Source organism: Rhinoderma darwinii, chromosome 13 (genome assembly GCF_050947455.1).
Source record: "Rhinoderma darwinii isolate aRhiDar2 chromosome 13, aRhiDar2.hap1, whole genome shotgun sequence".
NCBI lineage: Eukaryota > Metazoa > Chordata > Amphibia > Anura > Rhinodermatidae > Rhinoderma > Rhinoderma darwinii.
Genome location: NC_134699.1, coordinates 42,488,557 through 42,516,173, shown reverse-complemented (window position 1 = coordinate 42,516,173; position 27,617 = coordinate 42,488,557). Strand labels below are relative to the sequence as shown.

The window sequence follows — 27,617 nt, the reverse complement described above, 5'->3', positions numbered from 1 at the left end:
ATCTTCGGCAGCCCCATAGAAATAAATGAAGCGGTGCCCGAGCATGCGCACTACTCCTATGGGGCTCCCAGGAACGGCGAAGGTAAGCCCATTCCTGGGAGCCGTGGGGATCCCAGCGGTCGGGACCCCACCAATCCGATATTTATCATCTATCCTGTGGATAGGAGATAAATATAGATTATGGGAAGACCCTTTTAATTCTGAAAGCCAAAGGGTAAACTCTCTACCATAGCAAACATTGTCAGGAGACCGGAAGGCTTCAGTTAGTCAGTTTATTGGGTTATGAAAGGCTAAATGCACATCTTGGTGTAGACAAAGCAGAACTGTGATTTTATTTTCATAGCTCCTGATGTGGATACTGGTCCTCCACAATTGTCTACAATGGATGAACCAGTGGAAATTAATGTCATCCTCTCTGACTTTGAAAACAAGGATGCCTCCTCTTGCTCACCTCAAGACGAGCAGAAGCTAACTTGTCGACCACGTGGCCGTCCCCCGAAACACTTTAGAGGTCGACGGTATCATCGCTATAGAAGCCGCAGGTGAGTCTGTGTAAATGTTGTGCTACCAATAATACAATAGATAATTATTATATTGATAGGTCACCATTAAATGGCAAGACGAATCATGTCAAATGATGCATAATGCACAGCAGTTATTTGACTTTTACTATAGCATGAAGTAGAATGTGACATGTTTATTTGTATCTCTTTGGTTGAATGAATGTTTTTTCATATACAGAGAAGTACAGAATGAATTACATTTCATTTGGCGCTGCTGAAATTCACTGCTGCCTCCCAACTTATATTTTTTCCCCCAGTGGCATTTACAGCTTAGTCAAGGATGCCATGTCATGCCATGCAAATAGGCTGGCGGCAGCTGCCCCGCGGGCTTCATTAATCAGGCATCCCAGGAGGATGCTGGTTCTGCTACTGCAGAATATTAGAAAGACTTTGCAGTTGACTAGAAGATCAAAATCTGCCACCTCTACTTTAGTCAAGCAATAGATTTAACAAAATCTCTTTTGATGGATGTTAAATATTTCTGATCGTGCTCCCATACATATCCTTATGATTGGCCTAGGCATAAAATGAATGGAGATTCTGCGGTAGCTTGCTAGCTGTGATGATAACTGAAAGACTTAAGTTAATGTACATATTCGTTTATATAACAAGCTATCCGAATTCACGTTCTTGACGGTTTGATACTTACATTAAGAATTCTGCTTGTCTAGCGTCCGTGACAACCCCTGAACGACCATTGACGGATATACTGCACTGTGACGGATATGTCCATCATAATGAACTCGTGGGTACTGCCACTGTATCCACAAAATCCGTGGCATGCTTTTATACACAGCCCACAATGTGTACATTTAACCCCTTCCCGCCGCAGCACTTTTTCATTTTCGTTTTTTCCTCCCCACCTTCCAAAAGCCAGAACTTTTTTATTTTTCCGACTATATAGTCCTATGAGAGCTTGAATTTTGCGGGACGAGTTATAGTTTTTCGTAGCACCATTTATTGTGCCGTATAATGTACTAGGAAAGGGCAAAAATTATTTGTGGGGTAGAAAATGAAAAAAACAGCGATTCCTCCATTGTTTTTTGCGCGTCGTTTTTACGGAATTCACTGTGCAATTAAAACCACATGTTAACTTTATTCTGTGGGTCAATACGATTACGCCGATACCAAATATATATAGTTTTTTCTATATTTTACTACTTTTACAAGTAAAAACCTAAGTGTAAAAAAAATAAAATTTATTTTGTGTTGCCAAATTCCGAGAGCCGTAACTTTTTATTTTTCAGTCGATTTAAGTGTAATGAGGGCTTATTTTTTGCGGGATAAGCTGTAGTTTTTAATCATACCATTTTGGGGTACATGTGACGTTTTGATCACTTTTTATTTCATTTTTTGTGGGAGATGAGGTGACCAAAAAATAGAGATTCTGGCGTTTACAATATATATTTTTTTCCTTTTACGGCGTTCACCGTGCGGGTTAAATAATGATATATTGTAATAGTTCAGACTTTTACGGATGCGATGATACCAATTTTTTTAATTTTTGTATTACCATGCTCCACCTAGAGCATGGTAAAAAAAAAAAAAATGGAAAAAGTTTTTTTTTTTTAACGTAATTATTTTTTTATACATAAAATAACTTTTTTTATTTCAACCAGCGATCGTTAGATCGCTTGCAGGATATACTGCAATACTAATGTATTGCAGTATATCGTGATTCCGACAGGCTTCTATTAAGCCCTGCCGGAACCAGAGCTTAATAGGAGCACCAAGATGGCGGACCTGGGGGTTTTAATTAGGCCCCCAAGCAGCCATAGCAACCATCACCCCCCCCCCCGCTATTGCGTGGCGCAGGGAGCGATGAGCTGTTAGAGGGGGTCTCCCCCCTCTTTCTAACGATTTAAATGCTGCGGTCGCTATTGACCGCGGCATTTAACGAGTTAAACCAGCGGGATCGCGCTTGAGCGTGATCCTGCTCGTTACTCTGAAGTGTCGGCTGTACATACAGCTGATACCGGCATCGTATGGAGCGGGTTCACTCCGTTAGCCCGTTCCATACTTCCCCTACCCGACTTTGGTGTATGGACACGTCAAATGTTGGGAAGGGGTTAAAGGCTATGTACACCTTTTTGAAATTGTTTTTTGTTTTAATAAAAATGTCTATCCGTTTGTTTGGTGCAACTTTATAATTTACTTTTTATTAAAAATTTATTTTTACTTTTTGAGATACAGCTGCTTTGTATCCTGTATACAGAGCAGCTGTATCTACCGCTGAAACCTGTATCCATCAGGTCAGCGGGACTGTAGGGTTCAGCGGGTCCTGTGTGTCTGACACGCAGGATCGAGCTATTATCAATCACATCTAAGTTCATAATTTAGATGTGATCGGTAACAGGTGGATCTGGCCCGCTTTCACTGAAACAGTCAGTGCCACTGACCTGACAGATTCAGGTCTCGGCGCAAGATACAGCTTCTCTGTTTACAGGATACAAAGCAGCTATATCTGAAAAAGTGCAAATTATTTATAATAAAAGGTATTTCGAAAGTTGCACCAAACACGCTGATGGATACATTCCCTCAAACAATAAAACCCTAACACACCTGTGTGTACACAAAAATAAAGAAGTTATACTTTCTGGAATAGAAAATGGGGAAAAAATGGGTTTCATACTGAAAGGGGTTGTCAAGGACTTACATGAGGCTGAGCTACAATCCCAGACAGCCTGTGGACAAACCTGGCACTGTTTCTGGAGGAAAAAAAAAGTAAAAGCAGATCTTTTTTGTGTTTGTTTTTTATTCTGGGCACCCCATTTAAGAATAAAAATGGGTGGGTCCTTAAGGTCTAATAAAAAATGCCTTCTTAGGTGTTCAAGTTTTAAAATGAATATGCATTTTAGTTTCCTCTTGTATACACGATTGTGCTTGATTTTTCCTTATGCAGGTATTATAAACCTCCAAATAAGCCTCTGCTCAGACCTTTCATCTGCCGTGTCTGTGGCTCCAGGTTCCTTACACAAGAAGATTATTCCTTCCATGTAAATTCACATGATAGCAATGACCCTCAAATGTTTAGGTGCCAACAGTGTAGTTATCAGTGCCGGAGATGGTCTTCTCTGAAGGTGAGAATTTTTTCTCCATATTTAAGTGGTTCAGTTTATTGGTTATTAAAGTGTCATGTCATATAGTGGTGCATATTAGATCATAGCTGCATATTAGATCATAGCTGTCTACATCTTAAAATACTTTCCAGTGTCATTGTCGCCAGTCAAGAGTATCTAAATTGATGTATAACTGATATCAATGTACTTATTTTTTTGCTATTTCTATTGTACCAACATATTGGACATGTGCTGGACGATATATGTACTCAAATATACAAAACCACAGATAAATATTTCTCTGTGGTTTTGTATACTTGCTTCCATCTGGGCGCAGATAATTTCTCAACATTGCATAGCTAGGGAATTGTACTGTCATCTGGTTCTTTGTGTTTTTTTTCATTAAATATAATTGTTCACATCAAACCCTGATCCCACCTGGGCATGCAATTTCATTTTAATTTTTTAAACGTTAAAAATAAAAAGAGAGAATCAAGCCCTTCCCCCAACTCACCCACAACGCCTAGGACCATCCTCTGTTACATGGATGCATTTTACATGGACATCATGGACCAATATAATAATGCATCCATATCACACTATGTGTTCTATCAAATTGGCGTCAATTATTACCTGGCAATTGTTTAGCACCGCTCCTATCTTCTCTTACACTTAGAATAAAAATTTCTGTACACAAGTGTTTTCCGCCTATTTAAATATGCACTGGTCTTTGAACAAGCCATGCATAAATAAATAGTACGAGTGAATATAAGAAACTCTGTAATATATTTTATTAGAGAAAAATGCCTTTCTCCACTTATTATCCCCACCCCCACTAACTGTTCACTCACTCAATGTACTGCTTTTTTGGCCCCCTAATTACAAGATGGACGATCAGCTCATTGAGGGATTAGGCTACAGCAGTCCATAAAAGTCTAAATAAAGGGAGGGGGAGGGAGCATTGTGAGAGAGAAGTAGAGGGAGAGACAGGCTCTAGTAAGTCTAGACACTTCTTCTAATAAGTGTTCTATCTCACCTTCGTGCTGGATTCACAGCTACACTGCTCATTACTGCTGTATAATCTCCATAATGCTGCTGCTTCCATATATGTTATAGATACAGATAGGAGAGAAGCATTCTCCTCTTCTTTGTGTGCAATGTATGGGAGACATGATAGCAGTTGGACTCCACCCACTAGCACAGGGAGAACTGAGATTTAGAGAGAACCCACAGCACAAAGGTGAAAACTGCAAAAAAAAAAGAAAAATAAAAAGCAGGAGGCAAGTCCGATAATGACCAGAAATATATGTTATTCCTCATGTACACACATACGACAGCTTATTCTGAGTCACCTGAAATAACAGGTAAGCTTTAAAGATACATACCACCTAAGGACAGAAGGTGTGCTAGAAAAAATGGAGACCTATGTTCTCGAGCTTTATAATAATGATGTAGGTTGGGCAAAGTACACCTATTTGCTATCGTTATACACGGGAAAGTGTGGGGATTATTTTGGGGTATAAATTTGATCAAACTAATTACATTAAATTACAAAAGTAATTTAAAATCTACAAATATACTGGTTCTATTTTGGAACCACATTAAAACCCTAATTTGTGCCACAAAAAAAGAAAAACTAAATTGCTGTGGACATTCAATTATCTATAGACTTTGGTCTTCAAAAGGTTATGTATAAGGCAGTAAATGTTCACTTATAAAGCGAAGACCATAAATATGTCACTGAACTTGTAATCCCGTTGATTAAAACCCAAAAATTGTACCAAATCCAGGACCGCAACTTAGTAACTTAATTAACTAAAACCTAGTATAAAGATTGTTTTTATGAAGCCTTATATATTTTTAAGGAGTATTTTTTTATGTTTTTTGAAGATTACATTTCAATTATTATTCACATTGTCCCTTCTTTAAGGAGCACATGTTCAACCACCAGGGAAACAAACCACACAAATGCGATCAGTGTAACTACACAAGTGTTTACAAGAAGGATGTGATAAGACACTCTGCTGTGCACCAGCAAGAACGGTAAGTTCCTAGCCAGAGTGTACATCTATACCCAGGTTTACTGTTTCATTGTAGGTTTCTAAAAGTAGGTCTGTCCTGTATACTTGGGTTTAAGGGGTGACTTGGTTGATAATTTAACACTAGTGGTCAGCATTTTTGTGCATTATTTTGGATGTGCACTAAGTGTTGAGGGCATGCTCATTGATGTGCAGGGTGGAGGGGCTGAGTTGTCCCCTTTACCTATAGTCAATGCTGTGTAATCTGCCTCTAGCTTTATAATAGAGGTTTACCTGTCATTCTAATCCTGCCCTTTAATGATAAGATAACTGCTGAATTTGCCCTAACACATGTACAAAGCACATGCGGAAATGTCTTTTATGGAGAATAAAATATAGAAGTGATGTGAAAAGCAAGTCAAATACCTTCCACTAGTTCTAGAACCTTCAATTAAATTGCTAGAGTTTAAAATGAAAAGTCGTCCAAACCTCACCGTTCTACAAAGTATCAACATGCTTAAGGATTGAAACGATCTCTGTTAAGTAGGACAATCGTTCAGATATTTGACTGGTTTCAGTAGAATTGCAGACAAGACTTGGCTCCTTTGATAATAAAAATAACATTCACAATCATTTGCTTGTGTAGTGAAAAAATCGTATCCGTTGATTTGCCATTTACATGCATGATTTTACTCATTGCTGGCTCTTAGGAGGCAGAAATATTTCAGCCTGATGGTAATGTTTTTTCTATTGGTTCAGCAATTTTGCTGTTTAGATGGACCCTCCTTTGTAATAATGAAGAATGATTTGCCATTGTATCAGACAGGAATAATACGTATACTTTTATTTGAAAGTACAAATAAATTGAACGTAGGTCAGTCCTTGAATATAAATGTACAACGATTGATATATCACTTTATAAAAATACCCTTTCTCCATTTTCTTTTTCAGAAAAAATAATTCTTTAATGGTAAGAAAATAGACCGCTATGGGAGAGTGCTGTGGGCATTGTCTGGATCATGTACAGTAGTCCCTGTGCAAGGTTGTCTTCTGTTGTCAATGGTGTGATCAATTAGGAGTTATCTGCCCTCCGCTTTATAACCGCGATGTTACTTTTCCTTTTAATCCTGTGTTCTGATGATATGAGATGACCGCTGTCCCTGCCCCCAATGTACAAAGCGCAAATCTAATGTGAGAGTTCAATGGCCAGTGTGAAAACTGCAATATTTCATGGATTTTTCCTAAAGGGTGATTCCCATCTTAACCAGAACAAAAATGTAACCTATTGATAGACTCTAATCAGACTAGACTAGGGCTCTAATCTACTAGATCGCAATGGCGGCCATAACCATAGACAGCGACAGGCAAGCAAAGGGACCCTGGGAGAAGCGAAGTCCTACATCTGTCAATTTACACATTTTAAAAACGTTATTCTAATTGCAAAAATAAATATCTTTACGTTTGCGATCATATGGAATAGCAATGCTGAGATGGGAATACCCCTTTAATATAGGCATGTCATAAAAAATAAACCAAAAATCTAAAAACATGTTTAAATGGATTTTTAACATTCTAGAAAGTGATGGCATATCGCTGCAATATACCGACACTTCCGGATCAGCGGGGATTTCAACCATTGTGTCCCATGACATTCGTGCTATTCACTTGAAGAGAGCTGTGCTACAGTTCCTCGCACACAAGGTGGCCGGACGGGTTGTTGTGCAGGAAGAAACTGCGAAGAGATGACAGCGCTAATCCAACGCTGTGACCTCTTCATTCTAAGCATCGGCAGTGGTCCTGGAAGTTAGACCCCCCACTATTCAAAATATTATAGTACATAGTCGAGTCACATTATTATGACGACCAGCTAATATCCAGAGTAACCGCCGTGTGCAGCACAGACCTTTAGCTAGACGGGCTGGGGGTGACTTAATAAGGTGCTGGTCGGTTGTCTCAGGTATCTGGAGCCATGCCGACTGCAGAGCATCCCACATTTGCTGGAGGGTGCGTGGGGGAGGAGCCATAGAGCAAACAAGACAATCGAGGTCCCACAGATGCTCAATTGGGTTCAAGTCCAGAGAATTAGGGGGCCAGGGAAGTACTTGGAAGTCTTGGTTGTGCTCTTCCAACCGGTGTTGGACATTTCTAGCCGTGTGACATGTCTTGCTGGATGATTCCATCTGCCCCAGGGGTGATAAACAGCATGTATGGGTGGATGTGATCTGCAGTGATGAAATTATAACCCAAATCGGTTCAAAGTGCCTTCCACATGGATGAATGGGCCCAGAGAATGCCATAAAAAATTCCCCGGATCGTAATGCTGCAGCCACTAGCTTGTGTTCCTCCATCAATGGTTCAGTTGAGGGTTTAAATATCCAAGTTTTAGTAGGAGATCTTTTCTTTGTTTTAAATTTCACTCCTGTTCTGCTCTATACCTACAGATCACAAAAACGATCACATACCCCTGCCCTGTGTGTAATCGTGTGTACACCATGCAAAAAAGGTTAACGCAGCACATGAAGACACACAGCACTGAGAAACCACACATGTGTGACAAGGTACAATACCCATAACTCATATCTCTCTCTCTTTTTATTTATTTTTTCGGTAAATGCACTTGGTATATGTAATATTTTTTTTTTACAACAAAGTTAATGACGTGTCTGTGTTGTCCTATTGCAGTGCGGTAAAGCCTTTAAAAAAAGATATACATTCAAGAATCATCTTCTGACTCATCTTCATTGTGTGGAAGAAAACAGGTAACTTCTGGTTATGTTAAATGGCTACATGTTTTTTTTCATATATATATTATACACATACACATACACATTCAGTACTGTGCAAAAGTTTTAGGAAATTGCGGAAAACTGCTGCAAAGTAGGAGTGCTTTCAAAAATGGAAGTGTTTGATGTTTGTTTTTTAGCAATTAACAAAATGCAAAGTAAAGGAACAGAAGAGAAATCTAAATCAAATCAATATTTGGTGTGACTTTGACTTCAAACAGCATCAATTATTATAGATACACTTGCACACAGATTTTGAAGGAACTCGGCATGGAGGTTATTCCAAACATCTCGGAGAAGTAACCATAGCTCTTCTGAGGATGTAGGCTTCCTCAAATCCTTATGTCTCTTCATGTAATCTCAGACAGACTTGATGATGTTGATAATTTTTCTGATCCCATTTCCTATGTTTTCCTGCATAGTTGAGTCGCTTTTTCCTTATTTCCACGTCGAAGGTATGGCAGTTTGGCCAAAATTCTTCCATGAAGACCACTTCTGGCCAGATTTCTCCAAACAGTAGATGGCTGACACATCATTTACTCCATATGTCCCATGGGGTTCTGCCAGTTCTGAGCTGAAGGCACTTCTAGACATCTTCCAATTTTGAAGGGAAGTCCTCAACGTTGCCCATTTATTTATTTGTGCTCCTTCAAAAGAGCTTGAACAGCACATCTTAAAACCCCAGTCTGTTTTGAAATCTTTGCCTAGGAAAGACCTTGCTGATTCAGTATAACATCCTTGTGTCTTGTTGGTGTGCTCAGTCTTGCCATGGTGGACCTGTGACATGAAACTGCTAAAAAGGGGAGGTTGTGGAAGACAGAGTTTGGCTGTTCCTCACCCAGTTATAAGACTCCTACATAGCTGTTTCTGTTATAGTTAATAACTGTGTTTCAACCTACATATGAAAATTCTGATCATTATCTCCTGTTCGGTATAATTGGTTAATCATACAACTGACAATAATCGTATAAAATTCATGACTTTGTGCTAGTGTACCTAGAAGAATTCATGATGTTTTGAAGGCTTAGGGTGGCCACACCAAATTTTGATTTTAGATTTCTCTTCCGTTCATTCACTTTGTATTTTGTTAATTGATTTAAAAAAATAAAAAATAATTGTAGCGTTTTTTTGTCCGTGTGTGTTGCATTTTTGCATCAGTGTGCTTTGCGTGTGGCATGTGTATGTATGTCTATATATTTACCTGTATGTATGTATGTATATATTCCAGAATGTGTGTGTATATATTTGCCTGTGTCTCTTTAATATGTCTCTCTATGTATGTACAGTACTTATATTCCAGTATGTGCGTACCTATTTATGTGGTTTGTGGAGGGCAGAAATAAAGAATCCCACACAGGGCGCCATCCAACCGAAGTATGTATGTATGTATATATGTGTGTGTGTGTATATATATATATATATATATATATATATATATATACAGTGTGTTTGTGTACATATATATATATATATATATATATATATATATATATATTCTCACTGTTGATTTTCTGAATGTGCTGTAGAACAGAGCATAAACAACTGGAGATATACAACTGTCTAAACACACTTGGTCTTATGATCATCTTAATTTGTCCACACCGCCTCATAATCGGTCTAAATCCTACCCATTACACATTAGTCATAAAAATAAAGATGGATGAAAGGTTTAAAGCTTTCTTCTCAACACTTGGAGTTGCTTCTGCCTTTCAGGAAGTCAGAAAAAGGTCTCTTGTGCGCATACAAATTTATCTGGTGATCTTAACCCCTTAAAGTCCAAGCCATTTTTTGTTTTCCCGTTTTCGGTTTTCACTCCACCCCCCCCCCCCCCCCATATTTATTTTTATTTTTACGTCAATGGATCAGTGTGAAGGCTTAATTTTTGCAGGAGTTGTAGTTTTTCTTGGCACCGCTTAAAGTCCCGAATAATATACTGGTAAACTGAAAGAAAAAAAATGTTGTGTGGTGGAATTGGAAAGAAGCAAAATTAATTTGCATGCTGTGTTTGAAGGCACTGCACTGTCACACTAATAGCCTGATCCTGTACTGTGACACAGAACAGAAATAATAATTTCCCGGTTACCAAAAAATACTAGCATTCTCATGTTTCCTCATTCGGGCGTTTGCTAGGGAACCCCGTAACTTCAGTGAGAGCACCACAGGGATTCCGTTTAAAAGGAGCATGGAGGCATGTCTGTGTATACATATCACTGGTAACAGTGATCTAATTGTCGTCTTGCCATTATATTACGGTTATCTCGGGGACTGCAGGGAACACATAGATCAGGGGTCTCAAACACGTGGCCCGCGGTTCACATGCAGCCCCTAGGACAGTCATCTGCGGCCCGTGGTGCACCGTAGTTCCCTCGGGGGAGGAAAGAGCCTTCTGAAGGAGGAGCACGCCAGCGCTCCTTCATGCTGTCACACAGCCCCTTGTAGATGGTACACTCCCCACCCTGTTGACAGCGCTGCACCCTCCCTCCCTGTAGATAGCTCTATGGAAGCTCACTCAAGAGCATTAGCGATGCTTTGGCCGGGGATTCCTCTGCTGGAGGAGCCCCTGAAGTCAATGTCCATATATGGACAGTGATGTCAGGGGCTTCTCCAGAAAAGCAGTCCCAGAGCAGAGACTATACTAGCGCTCTGCTACGAGACTCCTGCTCTGGGAAAGCCTCTGACATCACTGTCCGTATATGGACAGTGATGTCAGGAGCAGAGCTGGAGTCCCAGGCAGAGTGCTAGTAGCACTCTTCCTGGCACTCCAGCACTACTCCTGACATCACTGCCCATAAATGGACAGTGATATCAGGGACAACCCCAGAGCCGAAGTCCCAGGCAGAGCGCTACCAGCGCTCTGCCTGAGACTCTAGTTCTGCTCCTGACATCACTGTCCATATATGGACAGTGGTGTCATGGGCTTCCCCAGGGTCCCGGAGCAGAGTCGCTTCTAGCATTACATTCCGGTCCAGGAGGATCCTCTGATGTCACGGTCTATAGACTGTGACGTCAGGGCCTCCTCCAGCAGAGCAATCCCCGGCCAATGCATCGGCAACGATCTGGCTGAGGATTCCACTCCTAGAGGGAGCCCCAATGGAGCTATCTATAAGGGGGTGTGTGTGGCATGATCTACAGAGGGCAGTGTGGCATGATCTACAGAGGGCAGTGTGGCATGATCTACAGAGGGCAGTGTGGCATGATCTACAGAAGGCACTGTAGCATGATCTACAGAGGGCACTGTGGCACGGTCTACAGAGGACATTATGGCCCTATCTTAAGAAGGGGCTGCCCAATCTTGACATTCTTGTGTCTGCCAAATGCTGCCGACTGAGCCGCCGGACTGCATTTAGCGACTTAAACTAGAAAACTGGATTGTTAAAATAAACGTGGAGTAAACACGCACATTTCCTGTAAGTTTAAACCGGATGGTATTATGATAGTAATGTTGTATTATTATAGTAATGTATTATTGTTATTGTAGTTCAAATAACGAATTGATTAATAATAACTTTGTATTGTATCAAATTTGAATGTAAGGCGGCCTGTCAATGTCACATTTTTTTCTATGTGCAGCCCATTTACCCGGCCGAGTTTGAGACCCTTGACATAGATAATGGGCTCTTGGCTGCTCTATGCACCTACACTTAAAAAAATAATAGCAACCTCCCCAAAAAGGTGCACACCTTTCCGTACTTACACGCACCAATTTTAGACATTCTGCTTTACATCAATGCGTTTTGCATGGACGTCAGGTGCTCAGACGTTAATACGTTCCTGTCAAAATGCCATGCCAAGCATAAAATAATTACCCCAAACCATTACTTTTAGTCTGTTCTCCCCGGCCCTTTCTTCTCTTACGCCTTTACTACAAAGTGTATATACTTGTAGATTTATTATCTTTGTACAGATGCTGTGTCTAAAGCTACAGGAGGGTTTTTGTTTTCTGCGCTACAACGATGTCATACGTTATACAATGTACACATTTTTTAACTTCACTGTGTGTAAGGGAATTAGAGGATTAATTTAGGCGGGAAACCTTATTTATTGAACAAACTACCTTAACCCCTTAACGACATACAACGTACTAGTACGTGGTAGCCGTTAAGGGGAAGTATCGAGCAGGCTCACGTTCTGAGCTCGCTCCACATTCAGCAGGTGACGGCTGTGTTATACAGCGGACACCACACTGCAACGGGCGGAATCAAAGATCACTTTGATTCCGCCCATTTAACACCTTAAATGCCGCGGTCAGTCGCGACCGCAGCATTTAACTTGTTAGAATCAGGGGGGCGCCCCTTCGGACACAGCATCGCACCCCCCCCCCACGACGGGATCGGCCGGTGACTATGGTTGTTATGGCAGCCTGGGGGCCTAATGAGGGCCCCCAGGTCTGCCATATTTGTACTCCTTTGAAGCCCTGCCTCTGGAGACTGTCAGTATCACGATTTACTGTATATCATGCAAGTGATCCAACAATCGCTGATTCAGGGGATCTAGGGGGACTAATAAAAAAAGTAAAAAGCTGTTAAATTAGTATTTAAATGATTACACATTGTTTTGTTTTCATTTTTTCAGAAGTCAGGAAATATGATAAATTAGATTCTAGATGGGTCATGACGATTCTTTTTACCGCGACGCGTTTTTTTTACTCGCGGTCAATCAATGGGAGGCATTTTCGGGCGGTTTTTGACGAGTTTTGCGCCGCAGTTTCCGCATCAAAAAACTCTGTGTGAACAGGGCCTAATACTGTGTAAACCTAGGAACAGTCAGTACTACTGCACATCAACTGCCTCTACTTTCCCTTGGATGCCGACAGTCACAACCATAAGTAATGGTAGTGCCTAGAATATATGGGCTCCCAGGCGGTGTGATGGTAGCATCTACATTGTAGTCCGTTTTCCCAGTAGCCCTACCTCAAACAGAGATCCCAGAGCAGACACCACCTGTCAAGACAGACCCCAGACCCTCACTCAGTACAGACCCCCAGGTCAGCTGTTCACAAAATGGACCAGACAGAGCCTAGATAAAAAATGGGGAAGCAAAAAGGAGGATCCTATAGGGCGCTGCTGCGTGGTTATTAGAAGATAGTCAATGATGGTAAATACAAGAGTAATACGTGAATATTTATTTAGGCTACGCGTTTTGACACTGTACCAGCGTCTTCCTCAGGCCATGGATGGCCTGAGGAAGACGCTGGTACAGTGTCGAAACGCGTAGCCGAAATAAATATTCACGTATTACTCTTGTATTTACCATCATTGACTATCTTCTAATAACCACGCAGCAGCGCCCTATAGGATCCTCCTTTTTGCTTCCCCATTTTTTATCTCGACTAGCGGTAACCGTTCTGGTTTACCGGCTTTGGATCCTGGCAGCAGCACGAAGTGGACCTATTATCCTTGCCTTTATTACGTATTTTCGAGGTGAGCAGAACCGATCACGTTTATGGCTCTCCCGTTATCCCATTGACCTGCACCATGTGGCGCCGTGCTTTTTGCTTCAGACAGAGCCTAGTCAGACATCCCCCCCCCCCCCCTCAACAGGGACCCCAGAGCAGACATCCCCTCTCAAGACACCTCTGTTGCTGCCCAACTGCTTTCTGCGCGCTCTGGAAGAAGTATGAAAGCGGTCTTGTGAGCGCAGAGCCAAGTGGCCGCAGAATGTCTATACGTCCAAGGAGCTCATACACTCTAGCATCTACCATGGCGTTGGCGGATAAGAAGCCGCTGTCGTGGGGGGCTTAATTCGATATTACGAGTCTGAAAGAATAAAAATTGCGGTGCATAGAAAGGGTGAACTAATAAAACTAATTTGATTGATGACCCTTCTGAAATGCCATGTCGCATTTGCAGAGCCCCTTTATTTTCCTTTATAAGGAAAAATTGCGATTTAAGTAATCCAAAATTTTACCATGGACAAAAGTCGCTGTGGAGCTCTAGCCCAAATTGTTTGGCTGGTTATCATTTTCAGATATCTACACTCGGGGAAGGCTTGTGGCTAAAATAGTGGAATGATTAATTTGTCCACAATATGTCAAGTAATGCTTCCCACCCTTCCTCCTTAGACCTGAATCTGCATGTTTGGTTGTTAATGAAATGGAACAGGAGTTTTAGCTGCTGACCGAACAATGGTTTGCCAAGACATATCTTAAGTCCATGGGCATAATCAAGTTTGCTGATGTACCCGTACCACAAATAAATGGGTAACTATAGACATTAGGTTTTTGCGAGAACTGGCAGCCACTAACCTCTGCTGTCTCCATAGACATCACATGAACATCCGGCTGAGATAGCTCTAGGCTGTATTCACATGCAGCAATGATTAGGAGGTTTCAATGTTACGAATGGGATTCTGTTCACTGCGCTAATGAGAACGGTGCAGATTTCAGGACATACCGTGGGCTACAAAAAAAATAAAAAGAAGTTGTGGCTTTGCCACTTTTTTCCCTATTGATTTAAATTGGGGAAAACGGCATTTTTGAAAACCGCGACCATGATATCTAAATATGATTCCGTGAAGCGATTCTCCATAGCAACCGCTCTAGGAACAGTTTTCTAGAACTGTTATTTTATAGAACTGAAACCTTGGCAGCAAAAACCAACCACAACCTGTGAACGTATTCTTCGTCTTCAGGTTGAACTAATGACTTTTCTCTGCTCATATTGAAAACTCAAAAAAGGAAAGGAAATCCAGATAATGGGAATGAGATTTCCCCATTATGTTAGAAAATATTTTCTGAGCTATATTAAGCTTTTCTGGTCATCTTAAATGCTAACAATCTTCATCTATAGGGTAGACTTACCTATAGGGTAGACTTACCACGACTTTATCCTTGACTCAAATTTTCTTCGCCTACCTACTCCGATGACATTATAATGCAGACCTAGAATCCATCAGTGTTTTTCTAGGTCCTGCGTTAATCTAACATTGAGCTTTTTATATTCACGTTTATCTTTTGCTGCATCAGAAAGACAAAGAGGATTATGTAGAAGGCAATCTACTGGTGCCAGTGTGTAGTATCCCACAGAAACCATTGATCAGTTAGCGGTTATTGCTAAGCTTGCCCTAATTACTCTCTTATTAAATAACCCTCCGTATTCTACATTATTCTTGTTCTTTGCTCTGGTATTGTACGTGCTGCGGACTGTTAACACGTGTTATACATGTATAGTAAAGACTTGATTTTGGGTCTATTTATTCCCTGTTTTGTGGTTTTGATTTTTACCGCCCAACTATTTCTCGGATTAGTCTGCACCCCCTCCATAGTGGTTTCTATTTTATTTCCATCAGTCCTGTTTTCTATTCTGTAATGTGTTTAATCTGGTTTTGCTTTATACTTCACAGATGTAATTAGGTTTTGCCCCGCCATTGGAAGCCTCATTATTATTCCTATTTGTTTTTATGGTATTTTTACATTGAAGCGTGTGTTACCGCAAGGTCTTTTTCAACGATTGTCTGTTTTCTTAGTCTATTTAATGTGATTTTTGAAATGTGGCCACTTCTTCAAATGGATCATTAACTACTTAATAATTAAATGGATCAGCCTTTAAATATTCTGTTATATTAAATGCATTGATTTCTTGTCCCGGGGCTGTACATTTTTCTGATTTTATTTTGAAGTCTTCCTCATGTGTACATGACCTTGGGTTCAGTTATTCTTAATATCTATTGACCATTTTTCAATGGCTGTTTATGCATTCATTTTGTTTGGTGTTCATGTTGAATTGTATTGATCTTCCTGTTGGATTTGCTGTCCATATCCGATCATTTTTACATTTTTGATTTGGTAAATTCATCATTTTAGAGATCCCTGTTACTCTTTTTTTTTTTTTAGAATAACAGAGTGGACAAGCTCTATTATTTTTGTACACATGGGAGCTAATCTATTAAAAAATGGTATTACCCACTGCAATTATTCATTCGGGGGACAATCAGACTTTATATTCAATCTGTGCCGTTTTCCACTCTAATAAGGGCATCCATAGGAGCCAAAGTTAAAGGTGAAAATAGCTCTCTGTGGTGATATTAGTCACAGACAAAACTGATCTGGGTCTGCTAAGCACCAGCAGATCTGCCACGCAGAGAGCACTTAGTGATCACGTGATCACTCGCATCAATGCCCAGTCTAATCTGATCTGTAAGATCAACGCCTGAGCAGGGCAGGTTTTCAGCTTTTGAATGTAAACCATGAAAGTTCCTATCAATGGCTACAAGTCGGGATCCTGAAAATATAACTGTAAATAAACCTATTCCAGTACATGGCCACTGGCCCCATGCTATCATTGTCCATTGTCTATACACATACTTCCTGTGAATTTGTTAAAAAAAAAAACAATCCCTAGAATAATTTTTAATATTGAAAAAAAGACATTTCCCCGCAACATTCTCCAGATCTAATGTCCTTTCTTTTCCAGGTATAAATGTGAATTTTGTGAGTACATGTGTGAAGACCGAAAGCAGCTCTTGAATCACCAGCTCACTCATATGAATGACAAGCCCTTTAAATGCAATCAGTGCAAATATCATACTTTCCGACAGGACTTCCTACTCACTCACCAGGCAACTAAACATTCAGGTAAATATTGGGTGAGAATGGCCAGTTTTGGAAGACCATTCCATTTGTCTTTGGATGTATTGTGGAAGGTGATGCTCTTTATTCATGTTCTCAGCTGGAAAGCCTTTTGCCTGCGAGTATTGCCACTTTACCACCAAGCACAAGAAGAACCTGCGTTTACATATTAAATGTCGACATCTCCAACTGTACCAAGAGTGGGTGCAACGACACCCAGAGGAAGTTCCATGTCGACGGCGGCCCTTTTTTTCTCCTCAACAGATTGAACAGCTCAAACAACAGAATGAGCAGCCAGTGGTCCAGGCTCCAACTACTCAAGAAGCCGAGGTCAGTAAAGTGCAGGTCATTATTTGATGTGAACGTTACTCACCATGTTTGTGTTTGTCAATATGACCTGACCGGAGGGGGAGAAATGGGATTCCGAGGTGCGTATTCTCCGTTTTAGATATTTGTGGAAACTACTTTTGCGTTGATCATTTTGATTATATTTAGTGCCTGGAGCCACGTGTAATTAAATTCTATATACAATGTCTATTATATATTTAATGCTTGGCATCACTGTAGTACCACCTCTGTGCTTAGACTGTGTATAACCAGGCCCCAACCGTTTGTCCTAAACCCATATCAAGTTAGAACAAAGAGGTGTGAATATAGTTTTACACTGTTTCACTAAATCCATTGCTAGCTGGGTGAAATTTTCTGATGTGCTCGGTTGCAACCTAAAAATGTCTGCAGAATGGGTTAAGGAGAAAATTAAGTTAATGGGAAACTGAAACTGAATTGAAGCAATGGAAATATGATTATACAAAGACACCTGATAGAGCGATCGGAGTAAGATTGGTGATCGCTAATCAAAAAGCGGGTATACTTATTGGGAATTTTTATATCTTCATACAGAATCCATCCAGAGAGCTTACCTATCACATGCTTCACCAACCCACCCAGGATGGAGGTCAGACCCAGAATACACTGGGAGCTGCTACTATAATATATGAGCAGGGTGAGACTGATATGTAGTTTCTTTATTGCTTCTTGGATTTTTAAAAAAGTTCACTGATATATTGGTAAAGTAGTATTTCGGAAGAATCGCAGAAAGGAGGCAGAAGACCAATCCCTTATCCTTATTGTGCACTTTTCTTGTAGGTGCAGAAGGTGATGAACTTGCAACTCGAGCAGCTCTTGATCTGCTTTTGAACATGAGCGCCCAAAGAGATGGTCCTAGAGGATCATTGCAAGTATGTTAGGGTGCTGCTTTTTTTGAGGCTGCATGTCTAAGTAGGTTAGATTGTAAGGTATGGATAATTTGAATTAAAATGTTTTTTACTGGACCAATGTCTTATTTCTACAGGTAGCTGTGGTAAAATCGACACCATGCATTGACGGGCAAGAGGCAGAATCTTCATCACAGCAGCAGCACATGGCACAGGTTCTGACTTTGCATATGGATCAGAGACAAGTAACAGAAGTGCAAGAGGCTGGTTATGAGGGGACTCTCCTACAAGAGTCCGGCTATGAGGGTACAGTACAGAAGATCACTATTAATAGAGCTTTCACCACTGCAGAGTACAGCCTTATGAATGCACATAACATGCAGACCCCACTGTGCAGGTATTTATTCGGGAAGTAATAAGGACATCTATTCAGTGGAAATATATGTTATGGTGTGAATGGAGGTAATGATAAAGTACATTTATTCTTGCGGTTGTAGTGCTAATGATGCACCCCCTAGATCTTCTCATACGTTATTGGCAGAAAGTGGGAAGGACAAGAATTCTGCCCAGCTCCTGAACAAGCCACAACAATCACAAGTGAGACACTATACAAAATCACTAAAAAAAAGTTGCAGCAGTATCTCTTTGTAACATGTATTTTTTTTTTATCAGGTTGGCTCCAATCGGCCTGCACCTATAACGAAGAAGTTTTCCTGTAAAATTTGTAATTCATCTTTCTGGGGACGTGCAGAAATGGAGAGCCATAAAAGAGCCCACATTGAAGGGGGCAGTGGATTTAAATGTCTAGACTGTGAGAATTTCTTTGCGGAAACATGGGCTGACGTCAGGGTAAGACTTTAGGACTGTGGCCCAGTACTCCAGCCTGTCTGTCTGTTCCTTCTTTTTGTTGCATTTGTATAGTCAGCTGGAAATTTGCTGACTTTCTTTGGCTTGTTTGACTTTCCCGTCTCCCTGCTAGGATCATATGACTCTCCACTCTGATCTCCGGCCTCACCGCTGCAATCAATGCAGTTTTGCCTCCAGGAATAAGAAAGATCTAAGCAGACATGCAATGACACACACCAACCACAGGCCACATTCATGTCACTTGTGTGGCCAGAGGTAGGAATGCCAGCTTTACAACATCCTCTCCTTGTGTTCTTTGTTTATACACATCCCTACCCCTTTTTCTCATCAATCCTTATGACACAACTGTTTTGGTTCTGCTATGAGTTTAGAAGATGTACTATATGCAGTAGTAATGAGTGAAACTCTCTTACCATATCACTTTTAAGTTCTGTCTTTAAAAGGGAGTCCTGTTATTCAGGTTAAATATACCTTCAGAAATCTATGGGCTTTGTCATTTTTTTTTTCTATTTTTTTTCAGATTTAATAGGAAAGGTCACCTGAAATTCCATATTGAAAGGCTGCACACCGGAGCAAATGTAGAGCAGCCCCAGCAAGCAGGTAAGTGCATGATTTTTCTTGTTTTTCATTGTCAGTGGGGCTCAGCTACAATACCAGACATCGACCATGGACAAGAGTGACACTGTTTCTGGAGAAAATTAGACAAACGTTTCTAATCCTGGACAACCCCTATAAAGGGCTATTCCCATCTCATTGATCATATTTAAGTGTCCCTTATGAAAAATTATGAATATATGTTAATACTTTTCTTTTTCTATTCTGCACCATTTCTTTGATTATTATTGGTTTTCCTATGGTTAAGGCCACTGCCGCGGTCCTGCAGCGGTGGCCGCGCTTTTGCAGATGCTCCCGCTTTGTTTCTGATGGGTTTGGCCGGGTTATTGGTAGTGCGTATTTGGGGAGCCCAAATGGCCCAACCACCTTACTGCTGCTCGTTAAATAGGATGGCTCCCGGGCATAGGCAATAGCCAGAGGGCCATCATATTTAACTGCTACGGGGAAAACATTGCCTTTGTCAGACAAACACTGAGGCCGGCCGTCCCTCCTGCTGTTCAGCTGGGTAAAACGTGAGCTGCAGTTGTATGCAGGGATGGCTGCCCTCAGTCCAGCAAATGGGAACCCTAATGCGGCTCTAGTATACCGACTGGGATGACTCTCTTTCTGCTGTCACACAGAATGTTTGTCATAGTATAAATGAGCGGGAAACAGCTCAGTAGGAGCTGCCCAAGAGACCGGCTCCGCTGTCACCTTCAGCTTTTTAGTACCGAGAAAGTTTTGAGGAGACAACAGTATTTCTTGGCTTGGCAAGAAGAGACCGACAAACTGCATGTCCAGGTGTGTTGTCAGGAGGCTCGGTGCTAGTCTGCTGGAGGTGACATCGGCACCGGTGTCCTGGCCATCCTCCTCCCAAACTGGGTGTGGTGTGAAGTCTCCCGCCCCATGACACTTCGGCAGTATTCCATGTAGCAGTAAAACCGGAGCTCCTGGGGATATCTGCTACACAAACACATTTTGGTGGTTGTGGCACTGGCCTGATATTTATTGAATATGACTTGTCCTTAAAGTCTGCTATTGTCTCCTCAGCGCTTACTCGGGAGCGCGCACACCAGTCACCTAATGGGAGGGCTTAGTGCCATCCACTAAAGCAGATAAAAAACTGAATAGAGGCGTGTGAGAGGCTAGAAAAAGGGAGATGAGAATACCCCTTTACTGAAAAAAACACTTTTTCTGCAGAACTCACATCTGTCCCAGGCCTGGATGAGGAGCACATATTCCTAGCTCAGGAGGAAACTGTGAGCAACCAGGTACATATTGCATTATGATAAAAAATCCTTTCTATATCCTTATTGTTGTGTTTTAAAATAGTATGTAGGTATATATTTTTTATAATCACTTTCTTGCTGGTTGTTTACTATTTAGAAACTTTTTGAAGAATTGTAGTCCTTGGAGCTAGTTTTGAGGAACGCCTTTTTTCAGTAGACTAGATAGAGCGATGTATATATTCACAATTTCTGTCTCTTTCAATTTTGCTTCTGGTCCACTCTCCATAATTCCTGTGTCTATGTTGTTCACATGAGCTCATCGATCAGACGTAATCTGGTGTGGTCATGTGATGTATTCAATCATGGACCCAGGCGCTGCATGCACAGATTGCTATGAGAACCTTCCTCAGATGCTGTTCAATGTCTGAGCCGATGGAAATTGGGGACGTATGATCTTGAAACCATATTGTTTGATGATCATTAAGACCATGTTTATATTAGTAAATGCCTTTAACGTCTAGTATTTGATAAGTGGTAAACTTTTACAAGAACTGGAGGACCCCTTTAATATGTTGGTGAACCTACTTTATACAGCAAGATAATATGGCAACTTGCAAGGAGCTGCTTTTTTGCGAGGGAATGTCCGTTTTTTTAATTGCATAAATCCTCTCATTGACTTGTATTTCTAGGCATGCCATAACTTTGGTCACATTTCTATTCTGTAAACTGCTGTGCTTCTGGAATGTTCCTCTTGATCCCAGATACATCTTGAAATCATTATTTTGGTCTGGCTTCTTTAGGAAGATACAGCTTACATTCAGGAAATTACAACTGCAGATGGACAGACGCTACAGCAGCTTGTAACCGCAGATAATCAGGTAATGTCTTTACTACAGGTTTATTACAAGATAGAAGGTTTGAGGAGATGCCAGTCTATGCAGCTGTGGAGAAGTAGCACCCTACTGAATGACCTATCCTTTATTTGCAGCATCCTTTATTGGTTTAAGGCTCTGTTCACATCTGCATTGGGGTCCCGTTCTGACGTTCCGTTGGAGCTTTCCGTCAGAATGGGACCCTGAACAGACACAAAGTGACCCAGATGGAAAACACAGGTTTCCGTTTCCATCACCATTGATTTCAATGGTGACGGATCCGGTGCCCATGGTTTCCGTTTGTTTCTGTTGTGCACCAGACCCGTCGTTTTGCCGACTACTCTATAGCTTCTGGCAAAATGACGGGTCCAGTGCACAACAGAGACAAAAGGAAACCATGGGCACTGGATCCGTCACCATTGAAATCAATGGTGATGGAAACGGAAACCTCTGTTTGTCACTGTTTAGGGTCCCGTTCTGACGGAAAGCTCCGACGGAACGTCAGAACGGGACCCAACGCAGATGTGAACAGAGCCTAAGCTTGTTTGTATATTGAGCTCTTATTACTTCTGTAAATGTCCTAAGCCCCACCATTGTATCATAACAGCTCGTTGTTTGCATGGCTTACTTGGTACTGTACGGCCTCCTTCATAATAGTTCACAGTCCGTATCAGGCCAGGCCAATTGCAGCTAAGAAAAGATGTGGAGGAGATTTGGGTCTTCCTTGCACACGGCTGAGAGAAGGTGGTAGCTTGCTTACACACAATTAATACACAATTAAGCAACATCTTACGTTCTAGTTTTCTCTAGCCGTTAGTCTGTTCCCACAAACCTTTGAATAGTCTTTTAAACTCTGTATTTATCTTTGTAAAGTTGTCTCAGTCTTCGCTGCCAATATACCTGTCTCTAGGTACAATACATCATTTCCCAAGATGGAGTCCCTCACTTGATTCCGCAGGAATATGTTGTGCTTCCTGAAGGTCACCATATTCAGGTAACCATAGTGTCTGATTATATTTTAACACTTTTATAGCTTTTGAAACTATTTAACATCTTACGTTGGTAAGTAACAGTATGCCTCCGTTATATTAATTTTAAAAATAATCCTAAAATATTAATCATAAATAGGATGACCACTTATGTTTGAAAAGAAAAGTATGCCTCCAGAATGATGATGATGATAATATTAACCATCATCTATAGGATGACAACTTTCCTAATGTAATTTTCGTCTGGTTTCCCACGCTGTGTTAAGCTTATGACAGTTACTATTATCTACTTTTCGCTTGAAGGAGCCGTCGGATGGTCTGCTTTTTCCCTCCTCAGAAAAAGTACATGTGGCGCGCTGTTTCTGGGGAAAAAAAAATCCTTTCCTTTCTTTGACTCTCAAACAACCACTTAGAGCTCGTGTTGTCCTAGCTCTGTACCAAGCCACAGGTTATGTCTAAAACCATATATTTTCAGCAGATTACTCCTGACTGTATTACCGTATTGGTAGGTAGTGGTTCAGAATGCACTGGACCAAGGCAGGTGCACGAATAGGGTCCCAACCCAATCGTATTTGAAGAAGTATTCGGCACACAAATTGTCGTTTTTAAATTCTTCAGGTTTATTGTATTTGATGCTAGAGGCTTAGTGCGTGCGACGTTTCGGTCAGGAGACCTTCATCAGGCACTTAGTTCCACTGGTTCCTGGCGTATCCAGGTGTTCGGCGCTACTGTCTGTATGGCGGCTAACCGCTTGTTAAGGCGCCAAAACAAGCGGTTAGCCGCCATACAGACAGTAGCGCCGAACACCTGGATACGCCAGGAACCAGTGGAACTAAGTGCCTGATGAAGGTCTCCTGACCGAAACGTCGCACGCACTAAGCCTCTAGCATCAAATACAATAAACCTGAAGAATTTAAAAACTACATTTTGTATTACCGTATTGTTTCAATTCATAACTGGATATTGTCCATTTTCTTCCAGCATGTCTGTACTAAACTACACCTTACCACTGGATCATTTTTTCTAGGCCCTTATTGCAAATAACGTTAGTAATAACTTCTGTCAATTTGCTGTCACTTTTTTCTAGGTTCAGGATGGGCAAATTACTCACATTCAGTATGAACCCGGAGGACCATTTATTCAAGACCCTCAGGTGACTAAATGTCCTATTTGCCTCTTGTGGCATTCTAGGAACCTTTCTATGTACGACGATAGACCGGCACTAACCTACCCACAATGCATGACACTTGTGGCCTATTTTATTAGAGTACTAATGGGTATTGTCTGGTTCAATGAGGCATATATAATTAAGGTCACTGCGAAAGAGCTCAGGGCAAAGTGTTAATTAATCATTGGATTTCTCCACTCAGCAAATCCACTTTGTGCCCATGTCACCCACACAAGAACTTCTGACGCAGGAGCAACTCCAAGCTGCGGCACACTCTGCGGTTACAGGTTAGCAGTATTTGTAAATTCATTTTACATTTGTTACCTGTATTATGTTTACACATTAATAACCAGCTATCCTGTCTCTCAGCTGTGGCAGATGCAGCAATGGCTCAGACTGTGTACACTGCGGAAACCGAGCCGGCTCTACAGCAAGAGATACAGTACGATGTCATTACTCTGGCAGAATAGTGGCACAGACCCAGGTCTGGGGTTTATGTCATCCGGTGAACTGAACATTTTTACAAAATTGTGTTTTGATGTTCTGTCATTCGTTCCTCAGCGGACCAGCCGTTGTGTGTATTGAGCAGAGCCCCTGACAGTTGCTGAGGAAACGGCTTGTGTGGGCTCCCCCCCCCCCCCCCCACACTGCCCTGGGCTCGTTGTTCACTACACTATTGTTTTACTTCAGTTCTGCAAACATTTGTTTTCTTCTACTAGAGCCAACATGGACACACATCCAGTAATGAACAATCATATGCAAGGATCAAACTTGAGTTTAGGTCACTATTACACTATACTTTCACCTCTTCTGGTGCAGAAACTGGTGTTTGAGCTGTGATTTTACTCTCTCTTCTCTTATGAGATTAAAAGGATTAGGGCAGATTTTGGTATTTAATCTTCCGAGTACAAGGATAATCATAAAATCGGGTAATCCCCTTCTTTCCTTTTCCTCTGCAATAAACACTTGTCCATGGCATCTGGCTACACATTAGCCATCGAAGCTGACCTCTACCCTTCTAGGGGCTGTTCATCATTGCAGATAACAGAAAGCAGGTTGAAAGCAGCCGGCTATGTTCTCGCTCACATGTGACCTTTGTGATGGGATGGGGAGTGGGTAGAAATTCTCTCTCTCCCGTTGCCCTGCACTGCAGTTGAGTTTATTTTGTTTCCTGCGTCTCTATGGATTTGTTAGATGTTGTTGTCCTCTATTTGAGAAAGGTGTGCCAAATGAGAATCCTCTTTCTGCACCTGATCCCTCATCAAGATCAGCAGAGTTTTGTCAGAATCATCCTGCGCTCCTCATCAGCACATTAAACTACCACTGCTCAGGACTGCTCCATCAAAAGCAGCAGTGCTCAGCCAATCAGCATTGAGGCCTTTTTTAGTTTGTTGACTACAAGCCAAGTGGTTTGTGAGCTGAAAATGAATATATATGAAATATCTTACTAAACAAAACTATGGTAAAGGTGTTGCAGAATAGCTTCATCTTACCGAATATTCCTTAAAAAAATAAATGAATAAACTGGTATAAACTATATATCCAATTTAGAAAAGTAAAAATTGGGTTTTGTATCCTTTGAGGGGACACTAAACTGAGAAATTAATGAAAAATATGTAAAAAATTAGATTCGTCCACAGTGTGTCTGCAGGATGTTCGACATGCAAACAGACTTGTAGAAATCTTGCAAAACTCGTTTTAATTTCTTCTTCATCCCTTCCATTATCACCTGGCATAATGGAGGGGGTGGGGCTTAGTCAAGGGGTGGGGCTTATTCGTTGTCTTCCATTGCAAGCAAAGCAGTGGGAAGAGGCGTGTTCTGCAGAAAGTTATATAGTCAGACATAGGATTATGAGAGGTAAGGGGAATTGCTGATCTGGGACAGTTATTTTGGAGTAGTTCTTATATTACAGTCACAACTGAAAAATATATGAGACCGAATAGGGATAAATTGCGGTTTTGATTTTTTTTTTTTTTTTGTGTATTTTCTATGTTTTAGTTTTCCACTGTAGCCACAATTTTATAAAGTGCTTCTGCCTGAAAAAATGACTCCCAATTTTACATAGCGCCTTTATTTGTCCTCCTCTATGAAATTTATAAAAATGTATACAGCCGTTTCCTTGTCTTATCAAGTTCGTGGAAACCTTGGGCGCAACATTTAGCCGTCGTTACAATTTACACAGGGACTGTCACCCATCTCTACTAGAGTTCGGAATCTACCTGTTAATGGAAAGATACAGCCGTATGGAATATATCATTTGTATAGGCGAAGTTCACACGTGGCAGATTTTCATTGCGAAAATGCAAAAGGGCGAGATCTGTGTCAAATCCGCAACGATATCTGCGATATGTGAACTCAGCCCTATGAAAATTAAGGTTTGTAATTCAGACCTCTGTGTGTTCTAGGTGACCATCTCTGTGGAAAATGAAATGAATAGAGGATACCTCAATGACTTATATTTACTAAAGAAATGTTCAATCAGACTGTCCTGCTATAAAATCATTCCGAAAATAATTTATTATATTTCACAGTAATTATGGGAGGCTAAACGATTTCAATACTCTGTTTCCTGATGTACTGATTTTATTAGCAGACACCGAAAAGCAAGTCATCATCTTTTATATATTTTTTTTATTTCCCTAGATTAATTAACATAAGTAGTGTTGATCTGCTTCTGTCTTTTCCACTTACTTTCCTGGTAGGGAAAGTACTCCTTATTCATTGTATATTGGAATGGTATTCAGTTTTACTGTAGTCAATGAATGGAAACCTTGGTGGTTTACATCCAGAGGCAGGGCCGTAATTAGAGCTAGCTGGCATTGCCACTCCAGCGCTGGCCTAGGAAAGGTAAGTATAATAATTGTTTAGCTTTTTTGTGTGTTACTAATGGGGTTTTTTGGTGTTGGTTTGTGTTTTTTTTTTTACAGGTTCGATTTTTGGACTACTTGGGATTCGAGGACTTCTTCGATTACGGCGTTTGTTTTTTCCAATAAAATGCTTAACGAGGGTTGTGTGGGTTTTTTATTTCCTTAAAGAGGCTCTGTCACCAGATTTTGCAACCCCTATCTGCTATTGCAGCAGATAGGCGCTGCAATGTAGATTACAGTAACGTTTTTATTTTAAAAAAACGAGCATTTTTGGCCAAGTTATGACCATTTTCGTATTTATGCAAATGAGGCTTGCAAAAGTACAACTGGGCGTGTTGAAAAGTAAAAGTACAACTGGGCGTGTATTATGTGTGTACATCGGGGCGTGTTTACTACTTTTACTAGCTGGGCGTTCTGACGAGAAGTATCATCCACTTCTCTTCAGAACGCCCAGCTTCTGGCAGTGCAGATCTGTGACGTCACTCACAGGTCCTGCATCGTGTCGGCACCAGAGGCTACAGTTGATTCTGCAGCAGCATCAGCATTTGCAGGTAAGTAGCTACATCGATTTACCTGCAAACGCCGATGCTGCTGCAGAATCAACTGTAGCCTCTGGTGCCGATGTGGCCGTCACGATGCAGGACCTGTGAGTGACGTCACAGATCTGCACTGCCAGAAGCTGGGCGTTCTGAAGAGAAGTGGATGATACTTCTCGTCAGAACGCCCAGCTAGTAAAAGTAGTAAACACGCCCCGATGTACACACATAATACACGCCCAGTTGTACTTTTACTTTTCAACACGCCCAGTTGTACTTTTGCAAGCCTCA

At 41.1% G+C, this 27,617-nt stretch overlaps 1 protein-coding gene across 4 annotated transcripts in view; it reads left to right on the top strand.

Moving 5' to 3' along the window:
* The window catches only part of ZNF335 (zinc finger protein 335), an 80,845-nt gene extending 53,888 nt beyond the window's left edge, over positions 1 to 26,957 (top strand). For all 4 annotated transcript variants that reach the window (XM_075846876.1, XM_075846877.1, XM_075846878.1 and 1 more), the window contains 21 exons: positions 344 to 542; positions 3,466 to 3,643; positions 5,553 to 5,665; positions 6,592 to 6,610; positions 8,082 to 8,198; positions 8,323 to 8,399; positions 16,835 to 16,995; positions 17,090 to 17,319; positions 17,890 to 17,992; positions 18,136 to 18,227; positions 18,341 to 18,600; positions 18,701 to 18,800; positions 18,876 to 19,052; positions 19,183 to 19,325; positions 19,591 to 19,670; positions 20,865 to 20,935; positions 21,694 to 21,771; positions 22,676 to 22,759; positions 23,842 to 23,907; positions 24,125 to 24,209; positions 24,292 to 26,957. In XM_075846876.1, coding sequence (XP_075702991.1) covers positions 344 to 542; positions 3,466 to 3,643; positions 5,553 to 5,665; positions 6,592 to 6,610; positions 8,082 to 8,198; positions 8,323 to 8,399; positions 16,835 to 16,995; positions 17,090 to 17,319; positions 17,890 to 17,992; positions 18,136 to 18,227; positions 18,341 to 18,600; positions 18,701 to 18,800; positions 18,876 to 19,052; positions 19,183 to 19,325; positions 19,591 to 19,670; positions 20,865 to 20,935; positions 21,694 to 21,771; positions 22,676 to 22,759; positions 23,842 to 23,907; positions 24,125 to 24,209; positions 24,292 to 24,392 — 2,534 coding nt within the window. In that variant the 3' untranslated portion in view covers positions 24,393 to 26,957. The remainder of the gene's footprint in view (positions 1 to 343; positions 543 to 3,465; positions 3,644 to 5,552; positions 5,666 to 6,591; positions 6,611 to 8,081; positions 8,199 to 8,322; positions 8,400 to 16,834; positions 16,996 to 17,089; positions 17,320 to 17,889; positions 17,993 to 18,135; positions 18,228 to 18,340; positions 18,601 to 18,700; positions 18,801 to 18,875; positions 19,053 to 19,182; positions 19,326 to 19,590; positions 19,671 to 20,864; positions 20,936 to 21,693; positions 21,772 to 22,675; positions 22,760 to 23,841; positions 23,908 to 24,124; positions 24,210 to 24,291) is intronic.
* The last annotated feature ends 660 nt before the right edge of the window (positions 26,958 to 27,617 follow it).